General features: G+C 39.6%; 1 protein-coding gene across 1 annotated transcript in view; it reads right to left on the bottom strand.

Moving 5' to 3' along the window:
• Window positions 1–24,311, bottom strand: part of LOC107282442 (protein kinase C gamma type) — a 47,561-nt gene extending 23,250 nt beyond the window's left edge. The window contains exons 1-5 of the mRNA XM_015810220.1: window positions 24,145–24,311; window positions 13,128–13,159; window positions 6,569–6,651; window positions 5,547–5,658; window positions 1,874–2,005 (exon numbers count right to left, since the gene is read on the bottom strand). Of these exons, the coding sequence (XP_015665706.1) occupies window positions 1,874–2,005; window positions 5,547–5,658; window positions 6,569–6,651; window positions 13,128–13,159; window positions 24,145–24,311 (526 nt within the window). The remainder of the gene's footprint in view (window positions 1–1,873; window positions 2,006–5,546; window positions 5,659–6,568; window positions 6,652–13,127; window positions 13,160–24,144) is intronic.
• Between the last annotated feature and the right edge of the window lie 558 nt (window positions 24,312–24,869).

Genomic DNA, 24,869 nt, shown 5'->3' with positions numbered 1-24,869 from the left:
GTTAATTGTTCTAACTGTCAGGAAGTTTCTCCTTAGTTCTAAGTTGCTTCTCTCCTTGATCAGTTTCCATCCATTGCTTCTTGTCCTGCCTTCAGGCGCCTTGGAGAATAGCTTCACTCCCTCTTCTTTATGGCAGCCCCTGAGATATTGGAACACTGCTATCATGTCCCCCCTCGTCCTTCTCTTCATTAAACTAGACATACCCAATTCCAGCAGCCGTTCCTTATATGCTTTAGCCTCCAGTCCCCTGATCATCTTTGTTGCTCTTCTCTTTCTAGAGTCTCAGCATCTTTTTTACATCGTGGACTAGAGCTTGCGCTGGCTGAAGGCATATTCATCAATGCTTTAAAATGAGGCCTTTTAATTTGTGGCATTAAAGAATCAAGAGTAGTTTTTACGTACAATACTAAGCTGAAGGTAGTTGATCACCTGATTGAATTGGGCAGCTACAGAAGTGGAATAAAGAAATAAAATAAAGAAATTTGAAATGTTTAGAGCTCCTTCCCCAAAATACTTGTGCCTACCTGATCAATTTCATCAACCCCCAAAAATCTATGCCACTCCCAGGTAGACTTTTCAAAATATCAATCAAGTTCCTTTGAGGTATTATAGTTACAAGCATGGAATATTAATAAACTAAGTGATCTTATCTTGAGACAAAGACAGAACTGATAATCTATGTAGAAACTGCAAGTTCAGAAGCTAGCTCTGCATATCCAAAGATGGGAAAATAATGGAAACTATTGCCCAGAAACAATTTGTTTGCCTTGGATATTTTAGCAAAATCCTGAAGTTTTCCCGAGGACTGCCATTAGCAAAAGTGTGTTTGCCCTCATGAGTACACATCCCAAATTTGCAAACGATTGTTACTTGGAAAAGAGAAATGATGTTAGGCAAACAGTACTGCATTCTCACTTCCGTGCCTTCTCCCATCTTTTCCAAGCTAGCTTGGCCCTGAGGGCTTCCTTATTTCTACCTCTTTCCAAAAGCTCCTAATTCCTTAAGGGAAGAATGAAGAGGTTTTGATTCATAAACAAAATAGGAGTCCCACTTTCTTCAGCTTGCTTTCTTTTTATAAAGTTTCTAGTGCTCGTATCCTATCACTTTCTATCTGACTTTTAATTATAAGAGGCAATTAATAGCAGCGTTAAAGGAATGTTAGAATTCTTTGAGCTCATCAAAAATCTGGGTAAACTGAATCAATGTAACCCACCATATAAAAGGCAGAATAGCAAAGTAAATTCTTTTTGGAAGACTACCCCCAAAAAGGCCTAGCTGTGCTGGCTCAGGAATTCTGGGAGTTGAAGTCCACGAGTCATAAAAGAGCCAAGGTTGCCTACCCCTGGTCTAGTTCCCGATGATGCCACCAATATAAGCTTCAATATTGAAATCTAGAGAATAGGACATCTAATAAGACAGTGGTGGCGAACCTATGGCACGGGTGCCAGAGGCGGCACTCAGAGCCCTCTCTGTGGGCACGCGCGATGTCACCCCAGTCCTAGGCCTTCAGCTGGGTTTTATAAAACCTTTTCACTTTAGGCCTCCGCCTCCGTGTGCAAAAAAAAAAAAAGGTTCAATCAGTCAATTTCAACTTCTCGCAGGAAAAAAAAAGATCTTGCAAAGTTGAAATTGATTGATTGAACTTTTTAGTCCCACCCAGTCTGCCGTTACCACCGCAGCCATGCCCACTCAATGGGCCACGCCCACCCAATTGGCCACACCCACCCGGCACTCAACGATGCTTAAGTGGGTTTTGGGTTGCAGTTTGGGCACTCGGTCTCTAAAAGGTTCGCCATCACTGTAATAAGACATTAATAAGTGAGTAAACTCATGTGTCCAATTCCAATACACCTCAATGCCACCATTTTCTTACCAGTCACCCGGATCTCATCACTCCCAAATGTCTCAATGTGAAGTTGGAGGCGTCCACGGCGCTCTGTATGGTCAACGCCACACAAACTGGGAACACAATGGACACAGCGTTTGTGCACATTCATCTCACAGCCTGCAGGGGGCAACAAAGGTTGGCAAATCAGCTGAAAGCAAATGGGCATAAAGAGAATAGATTTCCCTACTCTTAACACAGGTTCAATTTATTGCTTACATTGAAAGATTTTTTTCTAAATATTAATAAATAAATTTTAGGATTTTCATTTTCAAAACCTTTTAACTTAAATATGGTTAGTTTGAGTGTTCTGAGCTTTGCATTTGCCTTCTGAGGTCAGGACAAAACAGCAATCAGCACAACATTTACCTATTTCAAAAATTCAACAATATTTCAGAATTCCTAGAGTTCTGACCACAGGAAGCAACCTCACATCCAATCAATTCAATCTTCTGGATATTGTAAGCTTGATGTAAAATGTGCGTGTTCTAAGAGTTTGTTCCAAGATTGTATAAAGGAATTGTATGAACTTGGTATAAAACAACTGTCCAGGAGATGCATTTACATTGTCCAGAGTTTGAAGAAAGCATAAGAAAGAAACTAAGAAACCCTACTTTGATTTTATTAGTATAATAAAGGACAGAGAGAAACTTGAATAGGACAGTGTTTAGTATTTTTCAACCAAAGAAACTTTAAGATGGGTGGACTTCAACTCCCAGAATTCTCTAGCCGTACTGGCTGGGGAATTCTGGAAGATGAAGTCCACCCATCTTAGAATTGCTGAGACTGAGAACCACTAGGATAGGATTTCAAGATTCTGTTAATATATTCTACTACAATAAAGCAGCATTATTGGAATTTCTGTGTTTCTTGACCCTGCCTACTTCAAAGAGTTGACACATCAGAACAAAACATTCATTCTAGGATATTTCAAGTGGATCTGTTTGTTCCAAGTTCAAATGAAAACAGATTTCTGCTTCGTGCAGAAATTTCTAATTTAAAATACGCCTTCAATGAGTGAAATCACATTTTTTCTGTAAGTTAAATATTTTACTACTTCTAATTTAAAATACGCCTTCAATTAGTGAAATCACATTTTTTCTGTAAGTTAAATATTTTACTACAGGAAGTTACAAATGTCCTAGATGAAAGGTATCTTTTTTTAAAAAAGAGAGAGAGAGAGATTTCTTTTTTATTCATTTATAGAGGAGGTGTGAGCTTAAATGGACTTCAGAAGATGGTAGAGGACAGGAAGGCCTGGAGGAATGTTGTCCATGGGGTCGCGATGGGTCGGACACGACTTCGCAACTAACAACAAGAGGAGGGAGTCCCGTTTAGGAGAGTGCCAGCTTGCAGCTTATGGCTGCATCATATAACAAGCAATATATACTTTGTTTTTTACAAAAAGATTAATCACAAGTCCATATCATTTATTAACTAAGATGCTTCTAATGAGATAACAGTCTTCTTTGCTACATGCAAACATCTTTCTGATATTACGCTTGAAATGGAGAAGCCATTTGGCTGTGTTTGCAAGCCTATCTCGGAAAAAGCATAGGTCAGATTCAGCAAATTAGCAGAAGGCTGTTCACCATCTGTTCTATAACTGATTGCAGAGATCCACTCTAAATCTTTGGGAGAAAGCAAAACCATAATATTGGCTACATCTTCCATTAAAGAAACTAATTATTGCCCTTTAACATACTTACATTCAGGTACCCATATTTGATGCAATGGCTTCTCAGTTATAGCTCCTAAATTCCTAGATACTGACTGCAATGGGTTACAGAAAATCTCTTTTTGTATGTATTTTCATATTTCTACATCCCTGGGGGTGTAAATTTCAGATGAATCTACTTCTGTACGCCCAGAATTGATAGAGCTGCCTTGTTATAATGAAGTTACAAAATTGCATCAGATTTTCTGTGTATGCCAGATATAAATATTGTAATCTATCCAGCTAATGGTTATTTGGCTGTCACTGAACTCCACAAGGCTTACAATTTTAAAGTCACTTAATCTTCATCTACAGTCACTTTCAAAAACCTACGATAGTAAGATTCACAACAGAGTGTTACTACTGAAGTCGTAGATGGAGGGTCACATTTTAATATTTCCAGGAAACCTGAGAAGCTCTGTTCATGTAAAAAAAGTTTCCAATAAGCAGATAAGCTCAATACATGAGAAGAACTCCTGTGAGGCAGCACACCAAAGTTGTATCTCTTGCCTATCTGAAGTGCAATATTTTATTTTACAAACTCATTTTGCTGCCCAAAAGGGAACAGTAGGAAGAAAATGATACTTCTTTATCACTTTTTAAAGTGTGTATCAAGTGTAGAAGAATGAAAGAATAAGGGTTGGAATTAACTTTAAAAAAATAAATAAAGCAGCCACTGAACTAAACTTGAACTACTGATTATTGAAAGCAACCAGTTTTTCTAGCACATGCTATGTAGAGTATTTTAGACGAATGCAGACTCTCACCTTTAAATTATATTGTGTATGTTGTTATGCACATACACACACAAACTACTACTAATATTGGAAGAATATCTGAAGGACAGTGAAAAAGCTAGTATACCACGAAGGCTTACTAAATACCAGAGAGATTAAATTGACCTATAAGAGAGACTAAATGAAGAATAGAAAAGAGGCAGGGTAGGGCAAAGGCTTACATGGCTAGTACATTAAAAAACTAACAGTAGGCAAAGCAAATAACATGTCCTGTTGATCAATAAAAGCAGAAAAAGAAAGAAACACAGTGGCTACTTATGGCTACCCAACACCAAGCCTTAAGAACAAAGCCATTGCCGAGAAGACAGCAACAGATAGCAAGTGCCACCTCTTCAAGGAAGCTAAAGAAACAGTGAATTACCTGGTTAGCTGTTGCAAGAAGATTGCACAGATTGACTACCAACAACAGCATGACAAAGTAGCAACAATGGTGCATTGGAATATCTGCAAAAAATACCATTTGCCTGCAAGCAAGAATTGGTGGGACCACAAAATAAACAAATGTAATAGAGATGGAGAAGCTAAGGTGCTCTGGGAATTTAAAATTCAAACAGACTATCATATGCCATATAACAAGCCAGACTTAACAATTGTCAATAAAAAAGAAAAAAGTTCAGATGGTAAATATTGCAGTAGCAATGGAGACAACATGATAGAAGAAATGGGGGGGGGGGGAATCACAAAATACAAAAACCTGCAAACATAAATAGACAACTGTGGCAAAAAAAAAAAAAGCAAAGACAGTAGCCATAGTCATAGACACCTTGGGTGGAATCCCAAAACATCTGGAGCACTTCTTAGGCAGCTTTACTTAGAACAGCTTACATCCTGTGACAATAACTTTAACATCATTGAACAATATTTGCCTATCCTAGGTCCATGAGAAGGAATAAAGGAATAAAATGCAAAATCCAATCTAACCATTTGACCGATTGTGCAGCCAACCATACTATTAATAATAAAAATATGATTTATCTTCCTGCCTTGTGTATTAAGGAGGGATATAATATTAAAACTGGGGACTTTTTCCATGCCACAGCAGCCCTTAGTTTTGTGACAATCATTTCTACTATTTAGGTAACAGCATTTTAATTCTTTTTCTTGTAACAATCCACACAACTCTAGAGAACAATTAATGCTTACTTACAGGTGCATTTCATCCCCTGGTGCACTAGTCCATACAGGAGCGAGCCACAATGATCACAAAAAGTGGGACTGCTGTAGCTATGGGTTTTGAACTTATGCTTATTCCGGGGATCCTGCAAAAGAGAAAATTTATAAACACATGTAATTAGTGAAGGCACGTATCCATTATTGTGTGGCAGCCAGAAAACAACACTTTTGTTTATCTGAATTCCCACCATCATCTCTAGAAAGCCTATATTCCCTTTTCTCACCATATAGAAAAAGCCAATTTGGTATAGCGGTTAAGATATTGGCCTACAAACCAGGATACAATTCTGCCTTAGCCATGAAAGCCAGCTGGTGGACTTTAGGCCAGTCCTTCTCTCTCAGCCCAGCCCACCTCACAGGGTTGTTGTGGAGAAAGCAGGGGGAGGAAGGAGTATTAGATATGTTCACTGTCTTGAATTACTTAGAAAAAAGTAATAAAAGCAGGATAAAAACAATCTAATAATAATATAAATACAGAAAAGATCATGAAATGTTTCATGGCAGGTAGCATCAAAAGCTGCGCTCTAACAATTACACTATCCAACCACTCTCTCTGTGTGTGTGTGTGTGCATGCATGCTTGTGTATTTTCTCCACAGCAGAACAAATGATGTACACAAGGAAATATGTTTGCCTCAGTATGGCATAAATCTGCTTTTGCATCCAGAATGGCTGAATATACCCCCAAATTTTATGCAAGAAAAAAAGTTGGCAAATTTTGTGCTTCTGAAAGAGAAAAGGCAAATCTTCCCATCTTTTCTAGTTTATTCCTTAATATTTCAGGCCAAGGACAACAGAAGTAGGACCATGCCAGCTGCTGAAAGTATTCATTCCCTCTGTCAGCAATATAAATAGCAAGGAAACCAGGACGTTCACCTGGAATGGAGGGAGAGACCCACTGTCCAAGTTTCCAACTGTCCCCAAAATATATTTTTTTCTCACCACAATCTCACTTATCTCTCAAAAGACACAGAATTCTGTAATGAAAGACACTTACATCGGTCTGGGGCCCTTTCCCAGCTCCTGGACATTCAAAAGTGACAAATTCATGACATCTTTTGTGTACGACAAAGCTGCATACTGAGAAAGGGGACACAGAAGAAAAGGTTTAATGAAAAATATAGGTCTGATGTGGGAAAAAGCAATTCGGCAAAGGAATCAGTAAAAGAAAGACACAATGGGAAAGAACATGGAAGTCCAGAAAAAATATATTGTTAAGAATTTAGAGTTAAAAACATTATTTGTTAGAAGAATGCTAAGGTAAGATGACAGAAACTGACAACAGAGAAAAGGAACATGTGAAGTTGTGTTATCTTAATTCATTACTATCTGCTTTGAAGACACTGAGTCTCCAATCTCTTCAGCTATACAAAACTGAAGATGATAGAACTGTAAATATTTACAATAAAATATACGCCCTGCTCTCTTCACCTTATAATCTTGTCGTCCATAATATATGCTCCTTCCATATTACATGTTCTTTTTTTACTCTTAAGACTTTACTGAAACAGTTAAAGGGGAGGGACAATACTTTCAAAACCTAAGCAAAGATGTGCCAGACATAAAAAAAGAAATTGAGGCATAATTCATAGTCCTTGACTTACAACCATTCATTTAGTGACCCTTCAAAGTTAAAACAGTATTGAAAAAAGTAATTTACGACCAATCCTCACACTTATAACCATTGCAGCATCCCCACAGTCACATGATCACATAAACAGACTCTTGGCAACCAGCTTGTATTTATGACAATTGCAGCATCCCAGGGTCATGTGATCACCATTTGCAACCTTCACCGCCAGCTTCTGACAAGCAAACTCAGTGAGGAAAGCCAGATTCACTTAACATCTGCAGTGATTCATTTAACAACCAAAAAAAGATTGCAAAATCAAACAAGATTCACTTAGTAACCACCTGGTTCGGAATGGAAATTCTGATCCCAATTGTAGTTTAAGTCGAGGGCCTACCTGTACTATATTCACAAGACAGATTGGTCTATGGTCTGTGTGCACATGTAAAAATCCTATTCTTCAATTTCCAGCCTAGCCCTACTTGAGAGTGCATCAGTTTCTGCTTACATGTAAAAAAAAAAATCAAATTTAAAAAGTATTCCAAGAATACAGGGCTGCATCTGAGGCGCTCTTTTAGTATATGAATTTTTTTTAAAAGGCCTAAAGACATTCTGAGAAACATACCAAATTGCTCAGAAAGCATGAATTCTGAGCCAACATGCCAGACATGACATTTTAAAACGACACCTGCAGTTGTTTGTCTGCAAGTCAGCAAATATTTTACAGTATTGATCTTGAGTCTCCGGCTTAATGCAAGCCACTGGAACTTGTTGAGGGAAAGCCAAGATGTTAATCCAGGAGGGCATGTGTGGAGCAAGAGAGTGACTTTCTTCTCACCTACAATCTCCCCCTCCCCACCTCTTCTTCCTTCTGCAGCTTTAGGCCTGAGATTTGGAAGAGGGTCTCTATGGCAACAAGCAGGGACAATATCTGAGTACCCAGCTCAGCGGGGGAAGAGATTGGACCAAACTGGAGGCAGGAGGAGAGAAGATGTTTGCAAAAGGGTGGTTCCAGATGGAGAGTTCCTTGCTGTCTAATCAAGACACTTTGCAGTTACCCAAACTTCCCTCCTTAACAGATTTTGTGTGGTATATTAAAAGAAAAAAAGGTGGGGAGGACTAGAAGGTTACAAAAAAAGACAATTTGCTCCAGACCCTCTAAAAGTTCCAGAAATGAGGCAAAGCAGCAGCAGATTAAAAGCTTTAATTGAAAAACAGCAGGAATCTTTAGCTATGGACCTCTCACTCCAACTTTACAACCGGTCCGTCTCTTTGAGCTGAGGCGGCTTATTTTTAATATTTTTATATTCATGATTTTAATTGTAAGTCGCCCAAGAGTTGCTCTGCAGTGTGAACATATAACTGTAAGGAGGGGTCCTTGGTGCTTTCTGAGCTTGGTTGTTTTCTTGCAGATGTTACATTACCCAAACTCGGTAATATCATCAGTGCTAGTGATGATGTTACTAGCAATAGATGACTAGTACTGATGATGATGTTTGGGTAATGAAACGTCTGCAAGAAAACAACCAAGCTCAAAAGCACCAAGGACCCCCCCCCTTTCAACTCTGAGCTACAAATATTCTCCTTTATTGATATAACTGTAGTAAATTATATAATTCACCATATCACAGTGTTCCTCTGTTGTTCTCACTAACTTACACACACACACACACACACACACACCCCAAACAAGTGCATTTATAGCTAAACCAACTCATCAGAGACTTGACTCAGGATCATGAACAGGTGATGTCCCATTATTGTAAGGTTTGGGTTTCTAAAGAGCTGCAAAACTAAACTGACCCTCACAGCTCTTTCTTGTGTATGAAGCTTGTGTATGAATACCTCAGAAGCAAGCCAGCATCAGAATCCCCTCACCAGCTATCCCCCTTATCCCCGATCCCTATCTTTGGCTGAGCCGTTTCTGTAAACATCCCTGGGTTGCCATAGTAACAGCGATCCTAGCCGAAGCCCCTCTATATGTGAGTCCCCTATCTCCAGCCTCCGTAAGGTAAGCATAATATGCAAGTCATGTGGGAGGGAGGGAATGTGGTGGTCTAGAAGAGCTGGGAGGGAGGACTTGCTCAGGGAGGCTACCATGGATCTTCTCCAGGAAGTTGGAAGACAAAATGGGGGCGGGAAAGCATTTGGGTGCTCAGCTGCTGATGGCAGAGTTGAGCCAAGCACATTTGGAATGAGACAGGACCACAGTTGATTGGCAGGTGTGATGTAATTGGCAAGTGAGGAGAGGGTGTCGCTTAGCGATCTCCCTGACAGCCCTAGGGTGGTTTCTTAGCAACCTTCAGATTTAGGAAGTGATTTCTAGAACGTCATCCCAGTTCAAGGCAGGGAAACAGGAGATGGTTCACACACAGCCCAGTGCCTATTGAGAGGGAGGGGACCCAAACCTGAGGAACATGCAAAGAGCCAGATGACCATTAATATCTCCATTAATAAGATATGTGATTTTGAAGGGTGGAGATTTTCTAAATCCTCAGGTGGAACTATACAAGAGAAACTCTTAGTGAAAATATTCACCGTGAGTGCAAAGAAGGAAATAGGCAGAAGATGCCATGCCTGAGAAAATAAGCATGCCCCTCGCCCAGAGGTATATAGTGAGACAGGCAGCATACAAAAATATTTGTGAGGATTTTTTGCACTTGTTTGCACGCAAGATGCTGAACGTACAAAACAGAGCTGCTTTGTATACCTTAGATATACAAAAGTGGAGATGTTAGCAATGTTGAGAGCAGAGGAGTCAGCATACAGTATCTCACGAATCAAGTGCAACATCTGTGCACAAAGAGGGAACATTCCTTTAATGTTCTCATCGTTCCCAGTCAAAATATATAATAAAATCAATTTCAGTGGATTTCTGCCTTAGCTACCAAGAAACCTTGACTGTGTGTCTCCGAGATGTATGTAATTCCCAACTCGTGCCTCATTCCCCCGCCTTCCTTTTATGAAATGCAGATGGAAAGCTATAATTTTTCATGAGAAACCAGTGCAGGGAGATACTTCTTAAACAGCTTCATTCTGTCTGCTATGGAAGAAAATATATAGGTTTCTATCCCAACCCCCAGTGCGGGAAGAAAAACAGCTCAGCAGGAAAATCTCTGAAAAGATAATAATGAAAGGGACTCTCTTCCTCTGGTCTTCCTCAAGGAATTAGAAAAAAAATGCATGTAGATTATTGTAAAAGAAAAAAAAACATGTTGGTAGAAATTACCTTTGATTCACTTTAATCTGTAGGGATTCTAAAAATTAGGACCCTTTCATAAGTTATCCATTTTCTACTTGGGAAATGGTGTATATAAAATAACATACTATCATAAAATCGGGGCTTTGAGGTCATATAGTCCAGCTCAATTGAAGAATCCTATACAGGTAGTCCTCAACCTATGACCACAATTAAGCACAAGATTTCAATTGCTAAAGGAAACAATTGTTAAGTGAATTTTGCCCCATTTTATGACCTTTTTGCCACAGTTGTTAAGTGAATCACTGCAGTTGTTAAGTTAGTAACATAGCTGTTAAATGAATCTAGCCTCTCCATTAACTTTGCTTGTCAAAAGGGATCACATAACCCTGGGACACTGCAACCGTCATAAATGAGTCAATTACCACATGCATCTCAATTTTGATCATGTGACCATGGAGATGCTGCAACGGTTGTAAGTGTGAAAAACAGTCATAAATCAGTTTTTAGTGCCATTGTAACTTCAAATGGTCACTAAATGAACTGTTGTAAGTCGAGGACAACCTGTGCTTACAGCACTATTTAGCCTTTCCTTAAACACCATCAGTGAAAGAGATCTGCTGACCTGCTAAGGCCCCACTGTATCGCAGTTCTTACCAGCTTTATGAACAAGAAATAATGTTTGCTTAATGTTACATGAAATTTACCATCCGCAATTTCCTAATTCTGAAAATAGCTACCTTGCTAGGAACAATATTATCAAAGTGTTTCACTGCTGGATTCACACATTGTGCTAAACCCAAGTTCAACTACACTGTTGAACAAGCTATTGTAATTTGATTCACATAAAGCACATAAATCACGGCTTAGAAACTATAATAGCAGCTTTTCACATTGCATTAATACCAAATCAAATAACTACATTATAGCTTGATTCAATTCAATTTGTGAATCTAACCATTACTTGTTTGGCTGGCACTTCTGTCCATATCGGGCTTGTCTTGGGATCTTTTCCTGCCAATCAAATTTCACTTCTCATGCTATTCTTATTCTTCTACTCTAGCACTAGTCAAATGAGTCTAACTTTTCCAGTTTCAAATATTCAAGCATGTACCCAAATCTCTATGCCTAACTAAATCATATAACTAGTTATAGTGCTGCATCCCCTTCCAGTTTTATTCCCTATTGGATAGCTACGCTATGCAGTCTCTGGCTCCTCTAACTGTTGAGATTTATTTCTGTAGTAGCAAAGAGCCAGTGGCAGCCGAGAACAGGAAAACATAAAGGCGCCAAGTAGAAAACAGTGTGTTGGCGTCACACCGAAGTACAGTAGGAGAAGTAGTCACACATATTGCCAAGGGAATGTAGGTACAAGGTAGCTAGTGACACACCACGCAAGGCCAATTCACATATTGACATATTCACCCACACTGCATCTGGATGGTTACCTTATACACAGTGTGAAAATAAGGCATGAAAAAATGTATATAACAACTGAACCATTTATTCTACTATCAATGGCCTTTTGGAGGGAAAAGGGACTACATGAAATATATTAAAGGCAGATTGCTGGAAGGGCAGCAATTGATATATGCAAAAGATCAAACTTTCCTAAATTCTCTAGCTACACTGGAGAATTACTCCCATTATCTCCAATCAGCCTTCATTGGGCAGGGTATATTAATTGCTAGTCTTGGTGGGTAAAATGGCCCCTGTAAATGAACAAAGAGTGAATGAAATAAACGAAACAAATTAAATGCAAAAGTAAATGAACAGTAAATGAACAAATATCTCTCTATCAGGGAGATGGGTGGTTTAGAAATATGAAATATAAATAAATAAATAACAAAATGTAAGCAGGAATACATGACCAAATGTACATGAATACATAGGGACCACAAGCCAACAGGACAAGTGGAAAAATAAAGGTAGATTTGGACAGAAAAGTCAGGCATGAAGGCAGTGTAGGAGATAGATGTGTATATAAAATATACAAGAATGAAAGAGACATTTCACAGTCCTAAAATAACCCAGAGGAATGTAGTTCAGAGAAACAATAAAACTGGATCGGGGACTCTCTGTGTGTGCAAAAATTGCTTGATTAAAATGGGAATTAGGGAAATTAGAGGCAGCCTGGCCCTGCCCCCAAACCCTTTGTTCTTCTCACTTGCCCTCAGAATCTAGCACTACTGAGTCCCAGCTATCTCTGAACAAGACCTTAGCTTGATATATGCACCAGCGTTTCTCAAGTTTAGTAATTTTTAAAGATGTCTGAACTTCGACTTCCAGAATTCCCCAGCCAGCATGTGGCTAAGTCCAAAAACCAAGAATTAACCAAAGCATTGCCCTTTATCCTTCTCACAGGTTGTGGTCGTCTTTTCCACTCAAACAAGAGAACCTATTCAGCCTTTTCTCTGGGTAATTCGTATCTGTTAAGATGCAAACCCCCGAAACAAGACTGTCATTTAACAAAAATTACAATTCGTGCTTACAAATCCTCTTTTAATCAAGAGCAAGCTGTGAGCCAACCAAGCTGACCAGGAGAGCCTCTGAGCATGTGCAGAACACACTCCTCCTTGTTAACAACAGCATGCCAAATGCTCTCTGGGCCCCATGCTTTTGGGACTCAAGGAGAAAGGGGTGTGGCTGCAGCGCCCACATCCTCTCCTTCCCCTCCAATAACCCTGCTGCTATGCTCCATAAGCCTGATTGTGCTTCCACACCATGTGGTGGTCTAATGGGAAAAAGAGCACCACGCCAAGGGCATTGTCAAAAGAAAAGTCTTACCTAAGCACTGAAGTCCCTGCTTTCCAATCCCCCTGCAGGAAAGAAAAAAAAAAGGAAAAGAAACGGTTAGTTTATACAAAGCGTAGGATGCCTGCTTAAAGAGCACTGAGCTAGCAAATGTCTTAAATGTGACCTTAACAAATGCATATGTATGCTGTAGAAGAGAAGAACGATAGAAAAGATTTTGCTAGACTCTGGAGAAAATATTAATGCTCAGGGGTTAGAATGCCTGAAAAATATATGGCATCTTTCTCCAATCTTATCCTCCAGAAGTATTGGACATTAGCTCCCTGCATTCCCAACAACAGCTATTTCCTACACTGTATTATCAGAAAAATCATAGAAAATAGAATGTCAGAGTTGGAAGGGACCTTGGAGGTCTTCTAGTCCAACCCCCTGCTCAAGCAGGAGTGCAATACCACTAAAGAGCACCATTTGGGAAGACTGCTAAATGGATTTCAGAAATGCCAAAATCTCTGAGAAAAAAAAAATCAAGATTTATATACCTTTTATCCATATACGACAATGCTTGTTCACCTATAATAAAACCTGCCTAGGATTCCATGCCCTCAATTAAACAAAAGTTTTAATACTTTGTGATTAATGTTGCAGCTATGAATGCTTGGTTAGACATCCCACCGTGGTCAATGTGGCATGGTTCTTAAGAGACAGGAGCTGAAGGACACCAGCAGGAAGATGAGCCACTGACTTCACACTCTGCTTGTGGATTTCCCAGACACACCCACTGATCACTGTGGGAACAGAATGCTGGATCCATAGATTTTTGGTCTGATCTAACATAGCTTTTCCTATAGCAGGAGAAGGAGAAGCAGAGCCTGGGAGCAGAGTCAAGACAGGAATCAGCCTAGAGTCATTATATTCCCACAAGTGATCCAAATTCAGCCCCTCTTGAATTCCATTAATTTATCTAGCACTAATTTAGTGCTGTCAGTTGAATAGATTGTTGTGTATGGGCATGAGTTTAACTGGAACTTAATGCACCTGACACCTATGTTGTTATGTGCAGCAAAGATTCCAGCATTCCGAGCTACATAAGAAATCAGCTAATCAAATTCATCTCCCTGTCACCATCTCTGACAACTAGAATTCGTCTTTTTAAAAATATTTTGCTAGTGAGATCAATTAATACCTAAAGAGGCAGACTGGTGGATGATAAATTGGCAAACAGTATGTCAAAACACAAGGAGAAATCCATCTATCTATCTCTGTCCCTATGGACTTACCAATATACAGTACTTACTTGCTTCTCCCATCTTAAATTTCAGCACTTGGATTTATATTTAGAAATGCACAGAAGGAATAAGCGAGCCAAACAGGTTATGACAGAAATAATTCCACCAAGAAAACTAGACAAACAGAATTGGCTAGAAGAATGAGGTTGCAAGCATTTATTTACCACACATAAAGAACCTCACACAGTACCTTGTGGTGCATCTTTAAATGGTATGTCCTTTAGAGGGACAACATCTGGGCTATCGGAGGAGGTGAAACTCAGGTTTAGAAATAATAAAATATTAAAAACATGTTGGAAAGTATGTAGATGACAGGGTCTTGGATTCTTAGCAAGGCTGCAAGAACAAAATTCTTATGGGCTGTTTGTCTTGAGCCCACAAAGCAAGTTCTCCCAGCTTCTTCTCCTGTGTGTATAACATGGCCCCCTTGCCTGGTTCACCACAGCCTTAAACATGTATGAATTCTTCCCATGTACCCATGTAACACTACATTTTTCCGGAGCTTTATAAATTTTCCAAAAAGCCTCTTGCTCTCTGTATAATATAAGTGCTTATCTTGGTGTCTCCTGATAGAAAGCTTCAGAAGCTGGGTGACACTGTCATCGTTCAACAAGTCCATTTTGTTCATCACCTCAGCATAACGTTTAGCTCTTAAATGTCTGCAAACATTAAAGCAGGATTGGAGAACCTCTGACTTGCAGATTTAACCCAACTCATTTGTTCTGGGGAAGCTCCCCCCCCCCCAGCAGCTAAGCTGCTAATGCTGTGCGCTGCCTCCCACCGGCTTTTTCAGGGAGGAGGGGACATGCTGGCCACATCATAGAGAGTGAATCCAGAAATTCCGGCTTTCCAATTTGTCCTGAAAAGTCTGCCTTTTTTATGATTTAAGACAGTGTTTTCCAAAGTTGGCAACTTTCAGATGTGTGGACTGCAGCTCCCAGAATTCCCCAGCCAGCTATGGGTTATCCAGTAAATTCCTGGATTCACTCTTTATAATGCGGCTTCAGTGCCCAGCATGTCCCCGCCTCCCTGAAAAAGCTATGCTGGGTGGGGAATTCTGGGAATTTAAGTCCACACATCTGAAAGTTGCCAACTTTGGAAAACACTGATTTAAGGCATAGAATTCTTTTATGAAGGAGCAACAGCATAAAGATTCCCACCTACCAGGTGGTGCAGTGGGAGAGGAGTTTATCTTTAGGAGCAACCCTATAAATGTAGCTAGCCTCCTGAGAATAATCTAATTTTTCAAGGCCTTCCAAAAGCTAATAAAAACCAATTTGTTTGGAGGCTTTTGGGATTGAGTCAGGGAGCTACTGGTGGTCTGTATGAGCTAATACATTAACAGGATTATAAACCATGGCTATTATTGCCATAATTTATTAGTGTTTGCTCCTGTTGTTTTATTATGTTTTTCATTAACTATAAATTGCTTAGCCTCTTTCTGGACTGAGATGGGGAAAACAGCATAAATAAATAAGGTTGCAGACATGGGGGATAAGATTTCTATGACAGAGAGGTAGCTGGCCCTCTTTTTAATTAAAAGTGCAATCCTATATGAATTTTCCTGGAAGAAAGTTCCATTGAATTAAATGAGAATTACTTCTGGGAAGACATAAAATGGATTATACTATGAATCAAAATAAGTACCATCTCCTTGGGTCCCTATTAAATCATCACTAGCAAGGATTTAAACCCGTAACTGCTATGCCATGAGGTAAATCAATTAAATAATTATAGCCTTTCCATTGGCTAAAACTGCCCTTATGCTACAGGAGTTTGCTCATTTGTCTCTGAATGAGTCACTGCTCTTACTATATAATTTCTTATCACTTACTGCTGGAAATTACCTACTACTTCCAGATCCGATCAACATGTCTCTAAATACTTGATCAGGGACAGCCAGTCCATCTCCAGAAACCCCACAGATTCTGTGCGATGACCTTCAGAAAATGGAATGGAGCAATTAAACTAAGGCTAATTTGACAAATATTTTGAAGGAGACATTTTCTCTTAAGGAAGGAAAGATAGGTGGAAAAAAAGATTTGACTTTTCTATTCCTGTTAGCAATTTTCCTAAAAACTCCAGGGCAGGTTTTTATAGTTTAGAATGGGCAGGGGTAGGCAACCTTGGCTCTTTTATGACTCATGGACTTCAACTCCCAGAATTCCTGAGTCAGCCTAGGGCAGTGTTTCTCAACCTTGGCAATGTTAAGATGTGTGGACTTCAACTCCCAGAATTCCCCAGGCAACATGGGAATTCTGGGAAGTTGAAATCCATGCATCTTAATGTTGCTGAGGTTGAGAAACATTGTCTTAGCACATATTATATGAAAATTATTGCTACTACTATTACACCACACATTTTACAATAATAAAGAATTCCACAGCAAACTCTACATTAAACCTCCTTTCCCTCCTAAGAAATCTGTCACAGTTGATGTTGGGGACAGGATGCCCTGCCCCGATACAGACAGCAATCTTAGATTTCCCAAAAGCACTTTAGATCTGACTTTGGTCTCAGGCCTAAGACTGAATATATGTAGGGCCTTTGGCTTGGTTGGTTTGTTGGTGTTTGATTATTTTTGTCTGGGCTGTCTCTAAGGTTGTACATTCCAATATTTTTTCAACTTTCAGATGTATGGGCTTCAACTCCCAGAATTCTTGGAGTTGAAGTCTATACCTCTTGAAGTTGCCAAGTTTAAAACTATTTTATTGTATTGTATTTGTAAGCTGCCCATTGGGGTGGGTGGCTGTAATACATTTAAAATCATTATTATTGGGTTATGATCCATTGGTTTATTATTCACTAAAAACATATTGCAGGCAGTACACTCCACCCAGCCCTCCTAACAATGTTTTCCCACTCAAAAATCTATTTTCTCTCTGGCTGATGCTATGAAAGTTCTTCCACCCAGTCACAGCCTTCATGTATGCCAGATACACTACTTTTATAATCAGAGAAAATCAAAGCGGGGAATTTTCTAAAGCGTTGCAAAACTAAGCAATTGTACATTGAACTTATTGGTTTCAGGCATGAGTGTTAGAGGAATAAGAACGGAGTGAAAAATGACATTTGACTGGCAGGAAAAAAAATCCAAGAATGGGGCTGATCACCTTAACAGCTATCCCAAGGCTAGTTTCATAAAGATGGAGGTGTCTGCCAAACAATGGAAAGTAATGGCTAGTTCACATACTGAGTTGAACTATAATGTAATTATTTGGTTTGGGATTAACACAATGTGAAAAGACGCTATTGCAGTTTCTAATCCATGGTTTATGTCTAAGCATAAGTGAATTAAGCCACTACAATTTGTTCAACAATGTGGTTAAACCAGGATGTGAAATTGATAAATGGGCAAATCCTTAAGAGAATGATGGGATAGCTATGTACACTGTTTCCCTTAAGAGATTATTGAGTAGGGAAGTGTTATTTATACATTTATTTTGGTATTAATTGCTTTTTTAAAAAATCAAGGCTTCTGTAAATTTACAAACTGCAAATCTGATTTAAAAGCAAACAACAACAGGAATCTGCAGTTGCAGCACTACAGTACTGCAATCGATTAAAAAAAAAATCCACAGCTTTTATACTATCTCCTATTTGCCTGTGGTTGCAAGATGTGGGTTTTTGCAAATGTGGAGTAAATGTGAAATATTCATAACATTTCAAGTGGAGTGAATATTTCCCATTTCCGATTCTCTCCTTAGCAGCTGCATTTTAGATGAAACTGCCCCTGCGGAGCTGTACATAGGGACTCAGTGTATATTCTGTTCTTTAAAGATAAAGGACACAGAATAATTATTTAATCAAAAGATGTTTTTGTTTGTTTACATAAGGAAGAGTCTGCTACATGGATGTGATTTCAGGAGCTGCCTATAACTTACTGAGGGGAGGGATATACAATTTTAAAACTTAACTAGATCTTCCTTCAAACTTCCTTTTACATTTACCTGTTCAGTAGCCTAAAGAGATGCTAAAGAAAATACAAAGTTTTTCTTTTCTCTGGCTTTTTTTTCAGATTGTAGAAATATTTTGCTTTTTTAGAATAGCAAGACATAAGTATTCGGGCTGTATGTGTGAGTAGGTGGAGCAGCTTTTTTTTGTTTGACTCACTTAGAGGCTTATTTTTTGCTTGGGTCTGCATGCTTTTAAAAGGTGATGCCAAAATAAACTGGCACATCCTGCGTGCCTGCATGCACCCGTGTGGTTTGTAGTTTGCATTGCTCCTGTTTTTCATTATCTAAACTTACTTTAAAAAGCAAGGTGATAATGTTTCTCTCCACCTTTAATGTTTTTTCACCAGCTTTAATCTGAAAATAAAGCTGCTGTTAAAGCTAGAAGAATAGCCTGTGGTTTATTTATTTTTTTTTCTAGCAGCTTGTAAGAAGAAAAAGAAAAGTTGGAGGGAGACGTATTTAAATAGATGGATGAGCATGCACAGATATCTATTTATTTTGCTGCCAAGCGTGACAATTTTAACAGAATCTGAAGGCAGTGCTTGCGTGTTAAAGTACACTTCTAAAATAGAGGCCCTTCCAGCTACACTTTAAAGTCAATAACCGAATTCCCTCATGCATATTTCATCTTTTAGGCTGGTTAACTGTGTGAGAATATGTTGCAAGGCTGCGCAAAGGGAGGCAGAGAGACCGACAGCCCTGCTCAGAAGCCAACCACTTTCGCTCAGCTCTGATTCGTCTCCCTCTGTCACCAAGCAGCAAAGAAACCAGCAATTTTGCCTGTTTCCATTATAGCTGTTTGTGAGATGAACACACTAATAACTTCTCCCAATATTACAAGTAGTCATTATTAGCAACTGATGCAATTAAGAAGTGGATTTTTGGCCCTTTTTCATTCCCCACCACCTTTTCCATTTCTGTTATGTCTTTCGGGGCTTGTCAAGACAAGGGCAGGAACTATCCTGTTTCTATTAATCGTCTCACCAGCAAAAGAGCAAAGTATACATAAATAAGTACAAGCAGTGGTAAATTTCCTCTTAGACTTCCACTTTCTTGGACGATGTTGGCCAGGTTTTTCCCTACGTGCAGTTGCTGCCAACTGTGGTTTATTTATTTTTGTTTTCTGATGCCTTTATCAATCCGCTCTTTTAAAGTTCACTGCTGTGCTATTTTCCACCAAATCTATTCCGCCAACTTTTCCTGAAAGTATGGAAGACTGCAACCTGACATTTCGTATCTTCTTTGCTGCAGACTACGGTATTGAGCCATCCTTGCTTGCTTCTCTGCTTCAGGTTTTCAGAATCCCCTCCCTTTTCATTATATTTACCTGAGATTCAAGCTATAAAGGATTTATATATGTACTACAGATCCATTTGAGCACCAAATTTGGGTTACGGGTAGACCTCAACTTACAACCATTCATTTATCCATAGCAGAACATCCAGATTCAGCCAGAGTTTCATTCCATACAGCATTAACCATGTGAACTCTCAAGCTTCCTCCTTCCGTTATATATTCAAGATGGACAGTATTTAATATTTATTTGCTATGTATATGTAGGGGTGTGGGTCTATACATATGTTGTACATAGTATGTTTAGATGTGTGTCATGTATGTGTTTCACTTTGAGAGCAGGCAACTAAATTTCATTTTTGATGTGTGCCGTTGTGCCCATAGTAAAAAAAAATGACAATAAAGGTTATCTTATCTTATCTTATCTTATCTTATCTTATCTTATCTTAGCAACTGTCTGAAGTTATGACAGCACTGAAAAAAAAGACATACAACCAGCCTTTGCAATTTAGATACTCGCAGCATCCCCACGATCATATGATTAAAATTAAGATATTTGGCAATCAGCATGGATTGATAACGGTTGACAGTGCCGGAGTCACGTGATTGGCCATTTGAGATCTTCCCAGTTAGCTTCTAACAAGCAAAGTCAATGGTGGAAGCCTGATTCACTTAATGAATGCATGATTCGTTTAATGACTACGGTGTTTTGCTTAATAAACCCAGCAAAAAGGTCGTAAAATTGGGCATGACTCACCTAATGACTGCCTAGCTTAGCAATGGAAGTTCTAGGTACCAATTGTGATCATACGTTAAGGAATAGCTGTATAGGAGGGTAAGAACTGGTGTTTAAGGGGCAAGTCCTAGTGGTCCCTCTTCAATCAGAATGAAAATGTTGGCAGAGTTGATCATTAAAAAGACTTGTTTCTATGCTGTCTTCAAGGAGTCATGAACTAATCCCCACGATCTTATGATTAAAATTAAGGTATTTGGCAATCAGCGTGGATTGATGACGGTTGACAGTCCGGGAGTCACGTGATTGGCCATTTGAGATCTTCCCAGTTCAACAAAGGCCTGACACTAACTCAGTACTGCTTCCTGCCGTGCAGCTGTCTTTCTCTCAAAATCTTTTGCCTGAACCACCAAACTTTTCCCCATCATATTGGGCCAATCCTCTTTATTATTGCTTCATTGTCACTTGCTGAGCTGTGGAACCAGTCACATAAAGAATCCCAGAAGTAGCCATCATAAAATACTGAACCCTGTTCAGATGTCATTCGGCCAGAAAGCAGAACCTCAGAACTCTGTGCCAGTGTTTTTCAACTGTGGGAACTTGAAGATGTGTGAACTTCAGCAGCATGGCTGGCTGGGGAATTCTGGGAGTTGAAGTCCAAACATCTTCAAGTTGCCACGGTTGGGAAACACTGGCATAAAGAAACAGAAAAGAGATGCAGCATGAAGTCTACTCGGGACAGGATGTCAGAGATCTATGATAGGATCTGTGTTCGCAAGTTTGAGTAAATTGTGGCAGCTGATAGGCCAAAGGAGAGATTTAGATATAGGTTGGGGAAACAAAAACAGACACAATCTATGGACATAGCTGCTTTTGGCTTTGCAAGATAAAATGTGTAAGTACTCATATGATGAACTGATAAGTTCTGGATCAAGCAACAATATGGGTACAGTTTTAATAGGGGAAGGGAGAGAAAAAAATTGCATTTCAGCCCTAAAAATGACTTCAGCCAATAGAGTGGACAAGATCTCTATTTTTTGCGTCCATAAAATGAGAAATGTTGCTGGAGAAATTAGCTGGAAAAAAACATCTACAATGAAAAGAGTTAAGCTATATATATTTATATTCTCTCTCTCCTTTTTCTCACACACACACTATACACACTTCTCTCACTCCCTCACACATACACCCTCTCCACTGACATTCTTAGCCTCCAATACTGCTTTCATTTAAATAAAAAAATGATTATAGGTATCTGTGAAATAAGAGGGAGTCATCAGCAGGCCTAGCTGAACGTCTCAATGTTTGCAGAGCCAAACATTTTCAGCTTTCTACCAAAAAACCCCCCACAATCCAATCTTTACTGAACTGAGCATGTTCAGTTTACATCGCATATTAAGTCTTGCTGGGCCTTTTTTTCTATTTGAATTAATTTATTTTAAATTTTTATCTTGTCTTTACTACTTTTACAAATAACTCAAGGCAGCAAATATATGTAATACATATTCAGAGAGAGAACTCACCATCGTGATGGCTCTCAGAGGCATCAAACAAAACAGGCTATATCGTTTAAGAATAGATCTTTGTATTTCTGAAGTTAATAGAGCTAGAGAAGGGATGATCATAGTGAGGATATTCCTTGCTTTGAAAAGTGATGGAAGAGAGGATGGGGAGGTTTATCAATTAGATAATCATTTCTGATATTTAAGTGAGAATCATACTCCTGTGTTCCTTCTCTTGCAGGTACCAATCCAGCCTTTCTGATTTATCCTGCCAACCTTACCGACAATGGACAATGGCACCCACCTATTGGCTTTTCCTACATTTCAAGATCTCTATCCATTATCAGCTGAGGAAATAAAACATGTGTGAAGGTTGTCACTACTTGCTGGAGACTGGGGGTTGGGGGGGGGGGCGAGAGAGAATTCAAGGACATGCTACTTGCTAGAATTGATTTCCCAGTGCAGATATGCTGTACAAGGGATGCCCCGTGGAGGGAGGTATAATCAGGTCACATTGTTCTTTGAATACTGCAATCTTCTTATTTTATCTGTCACACCCACTTTGAATGCTGGAATTGCCATGTAGGAATGGAATATATACAGATCATCAGAAAGGAAGGACCCATCTTCTACCTCCCTATTTAATACATATAGGAGGTTCATTGTACATGATATTTTTCAATGATAAGGTGCCCACACACTCTCAAAAAGCCTCTTGAGATTCTGTATGATCTTCTCCATGAAAGCAGTTAATGCATCTGTAGCTCATCAGATGACAAGTTAGAAACGTTATCAGTCTCATGGCCTGACTTATGTGCTTATTAGCTCTAGAAATATGCTGTATATATACCATGGGATAAAATGGAGGGATAAAATGGAAGATAGCATTATGAGCAGAAAAATGACAAGAAATATCTGGATACTTCAATAAAATGAAGTATCCAGAGCCAAGCCTCTTAAACAAATTATCTTGTCTATCATAACGTAACATGGTATACTTTCCAGGTCTGTTACAGAATTAAATTTCCAAAAAGCAGAACTCTGACTGAAGCCGAGGACATACTTAACTCAGTCCCTTAAGATGAAATCATGGATGGGATCAACTACAATTACGTAGGACCACAAATTTTAGGAGAGAAAGAGGGCCAAATGTATGACAAGGTTTAGAGGACTATCAGAATAAAGAACAGTTAAATAGGATTATTGAGTAAATGAAGTAGAATTGTGGATTGGAACAGAAATGGAAATATGGAATTATGAACAATTGTGGACTGTAATAGAAATATGGAATTATGTTTGAAGAACAGAAGCCTGAAGAGGCAAAGTGGTAGAATTAGAGCAGCAGAGTTATAGATTTTAAACTATCAGGTTGCACCTCAAAAATCTATGGAGCTACAGAAAAACATAGTGGAATGACAGGAGGGAGGGAGGGAGGGAGGAAGAAAGAAAGAAAGGAAGGAAGGAAGAGTTCATACATGCACGAAGCCATTCGTTGGGGCTTGACAAGATCGTTAAAGGCAACACATTAACACAGAAAGTTCCCTTATCAGCAAAGTGTACCTTAAGTGTAAACATCTTGCCTTACTTATAGAATTTTACAACGCAGATAAGGCTTTTTTCCTCTTGTCAGTCTCTCATGTTTTTCTATATTATCCATTATCCCTACAGAAAATCTTGTAAAGATGGAAAGGTGGTATCACCATTCAACATATTTTGGCTAAGAGTGCTAGGACCTGTGTAATTGGAAGCACTCATAGAAACCACTGTTTAATTCAACGTGGACAGAAAGAAAATCCTTCTGGGCTGACATTTTAGAAATTCTCCAGCAAGGAGCAGTAAAATCTGTGACCTGACCAAATTCTGCATTTTCTTGCATCTTGCATCTTCAGGCTTTTAATTGATTGTCACAAAAATTTTAAAACATCACACAGCCATCTCATCTCTTCAAATCAAAAGCCACATCTTCTTCTGATTTAAAGTAAGGTTGGACCTCCTTAAAGAGGACTAGAAACTTATGATCTGCACAGGAAGGCACATATACACCCCTAAATAAATCTATAAATAATAACAGGATAGCCAGCCTACTAAATTCTGCATCTATTGCTCAGTTCTGCACTTTTCCAGCACCTGGACGGGAATTTTTAAAAATACAGCTTTTTGGCAAAGCAATAACATCCAAACCATCACAGGGTTGTAGCATATGAGCTGGGTAGTAGAAAAGAGCCCACAGGGGTCAAAGCAAATGGGGAGGGGGGGGTTAGGGTCTGAGGTTTCTCTCACCAGATGAAGTCTGTGCAATGGCTGCAGAAAGTGGGCTGTTTGAAGAAGCGGGCGGTAAACTTGTGGCTCTTCACCTCGTGGATGACCTTCTGACGGAGCGCCCCCTTGCGGCAGAAGAGCGGCTTGGTTAAGCACTCGGTCTCGGTGGGGGAGCTCAAGAGCGCCATGCTGCCCCCTGGGGGAAGCCCCGGTGCCCTGACCCACAAAGACGAAGGGCTGCCGGGGAAACAGACGGCAGGGGAGGAGGAGAGGACAGAGGGTGGAAGGGAGGGATCCACCGCCCAAAGGAGGGAAATGGGAGCGGGAGATGTGGGTCGATGAAGGGCAGGGAAAGAGGACGGGCGGAAGATGAAGGGATGCTTGGTCGAGAGAGAGGGAGAGAGTTTGCAAAGAAGGGGATAGCAGAAAGGATGGAGGGAAAGATCCGGAGATGCCGAGGAAGGGATGGGAGAGGAAGAGAGCAACTGGATAGAAGAGCAAAGAAGTGGGGAGCGGAGCAAAGGAAAGGAAAAGAGAAGAAGGGAGAGGAGAAAACGGAGGGAGATACGGAGCAGCAGAGAAAAGCTCAGAGCGCGAGAGAGAAACAGGTTGTGACTGATCTGCCTCTCTTGCTCAGGGAGGTTTGGAGGTGGAGGCTGAAGCTGGGAAGGAGGAGTTAGAGTTTAAAGAGAAAGCATAACGGTTGCCTTTCTTCAAGGAGCCAGCAGGACACACACACACACAGA

Source organism: Protobothrops mucrosquamatus, unplaced genomic scaffold, assembly GCF_001527695.2.
Source record: "Protobothrops mucrosquamatus isolate PMUCROS unplaced genomic scaffold, P.Mucros_1.0 scaffold8, whole genome shotgun sequence".
NCBI classification, from domain to species: domain Eukaryota; kingdom Metazoa; phylum Chordata; class Lepidosauria; order Squamata; family Viperidae; genus Protobothrops; species Protobothrops mucrosquamatus.
The sequence above is the reverse complement of the archived record's forward strand: the minus strand, read 5'-3'. Positions and strand labels throughout refer to the sequence as shown.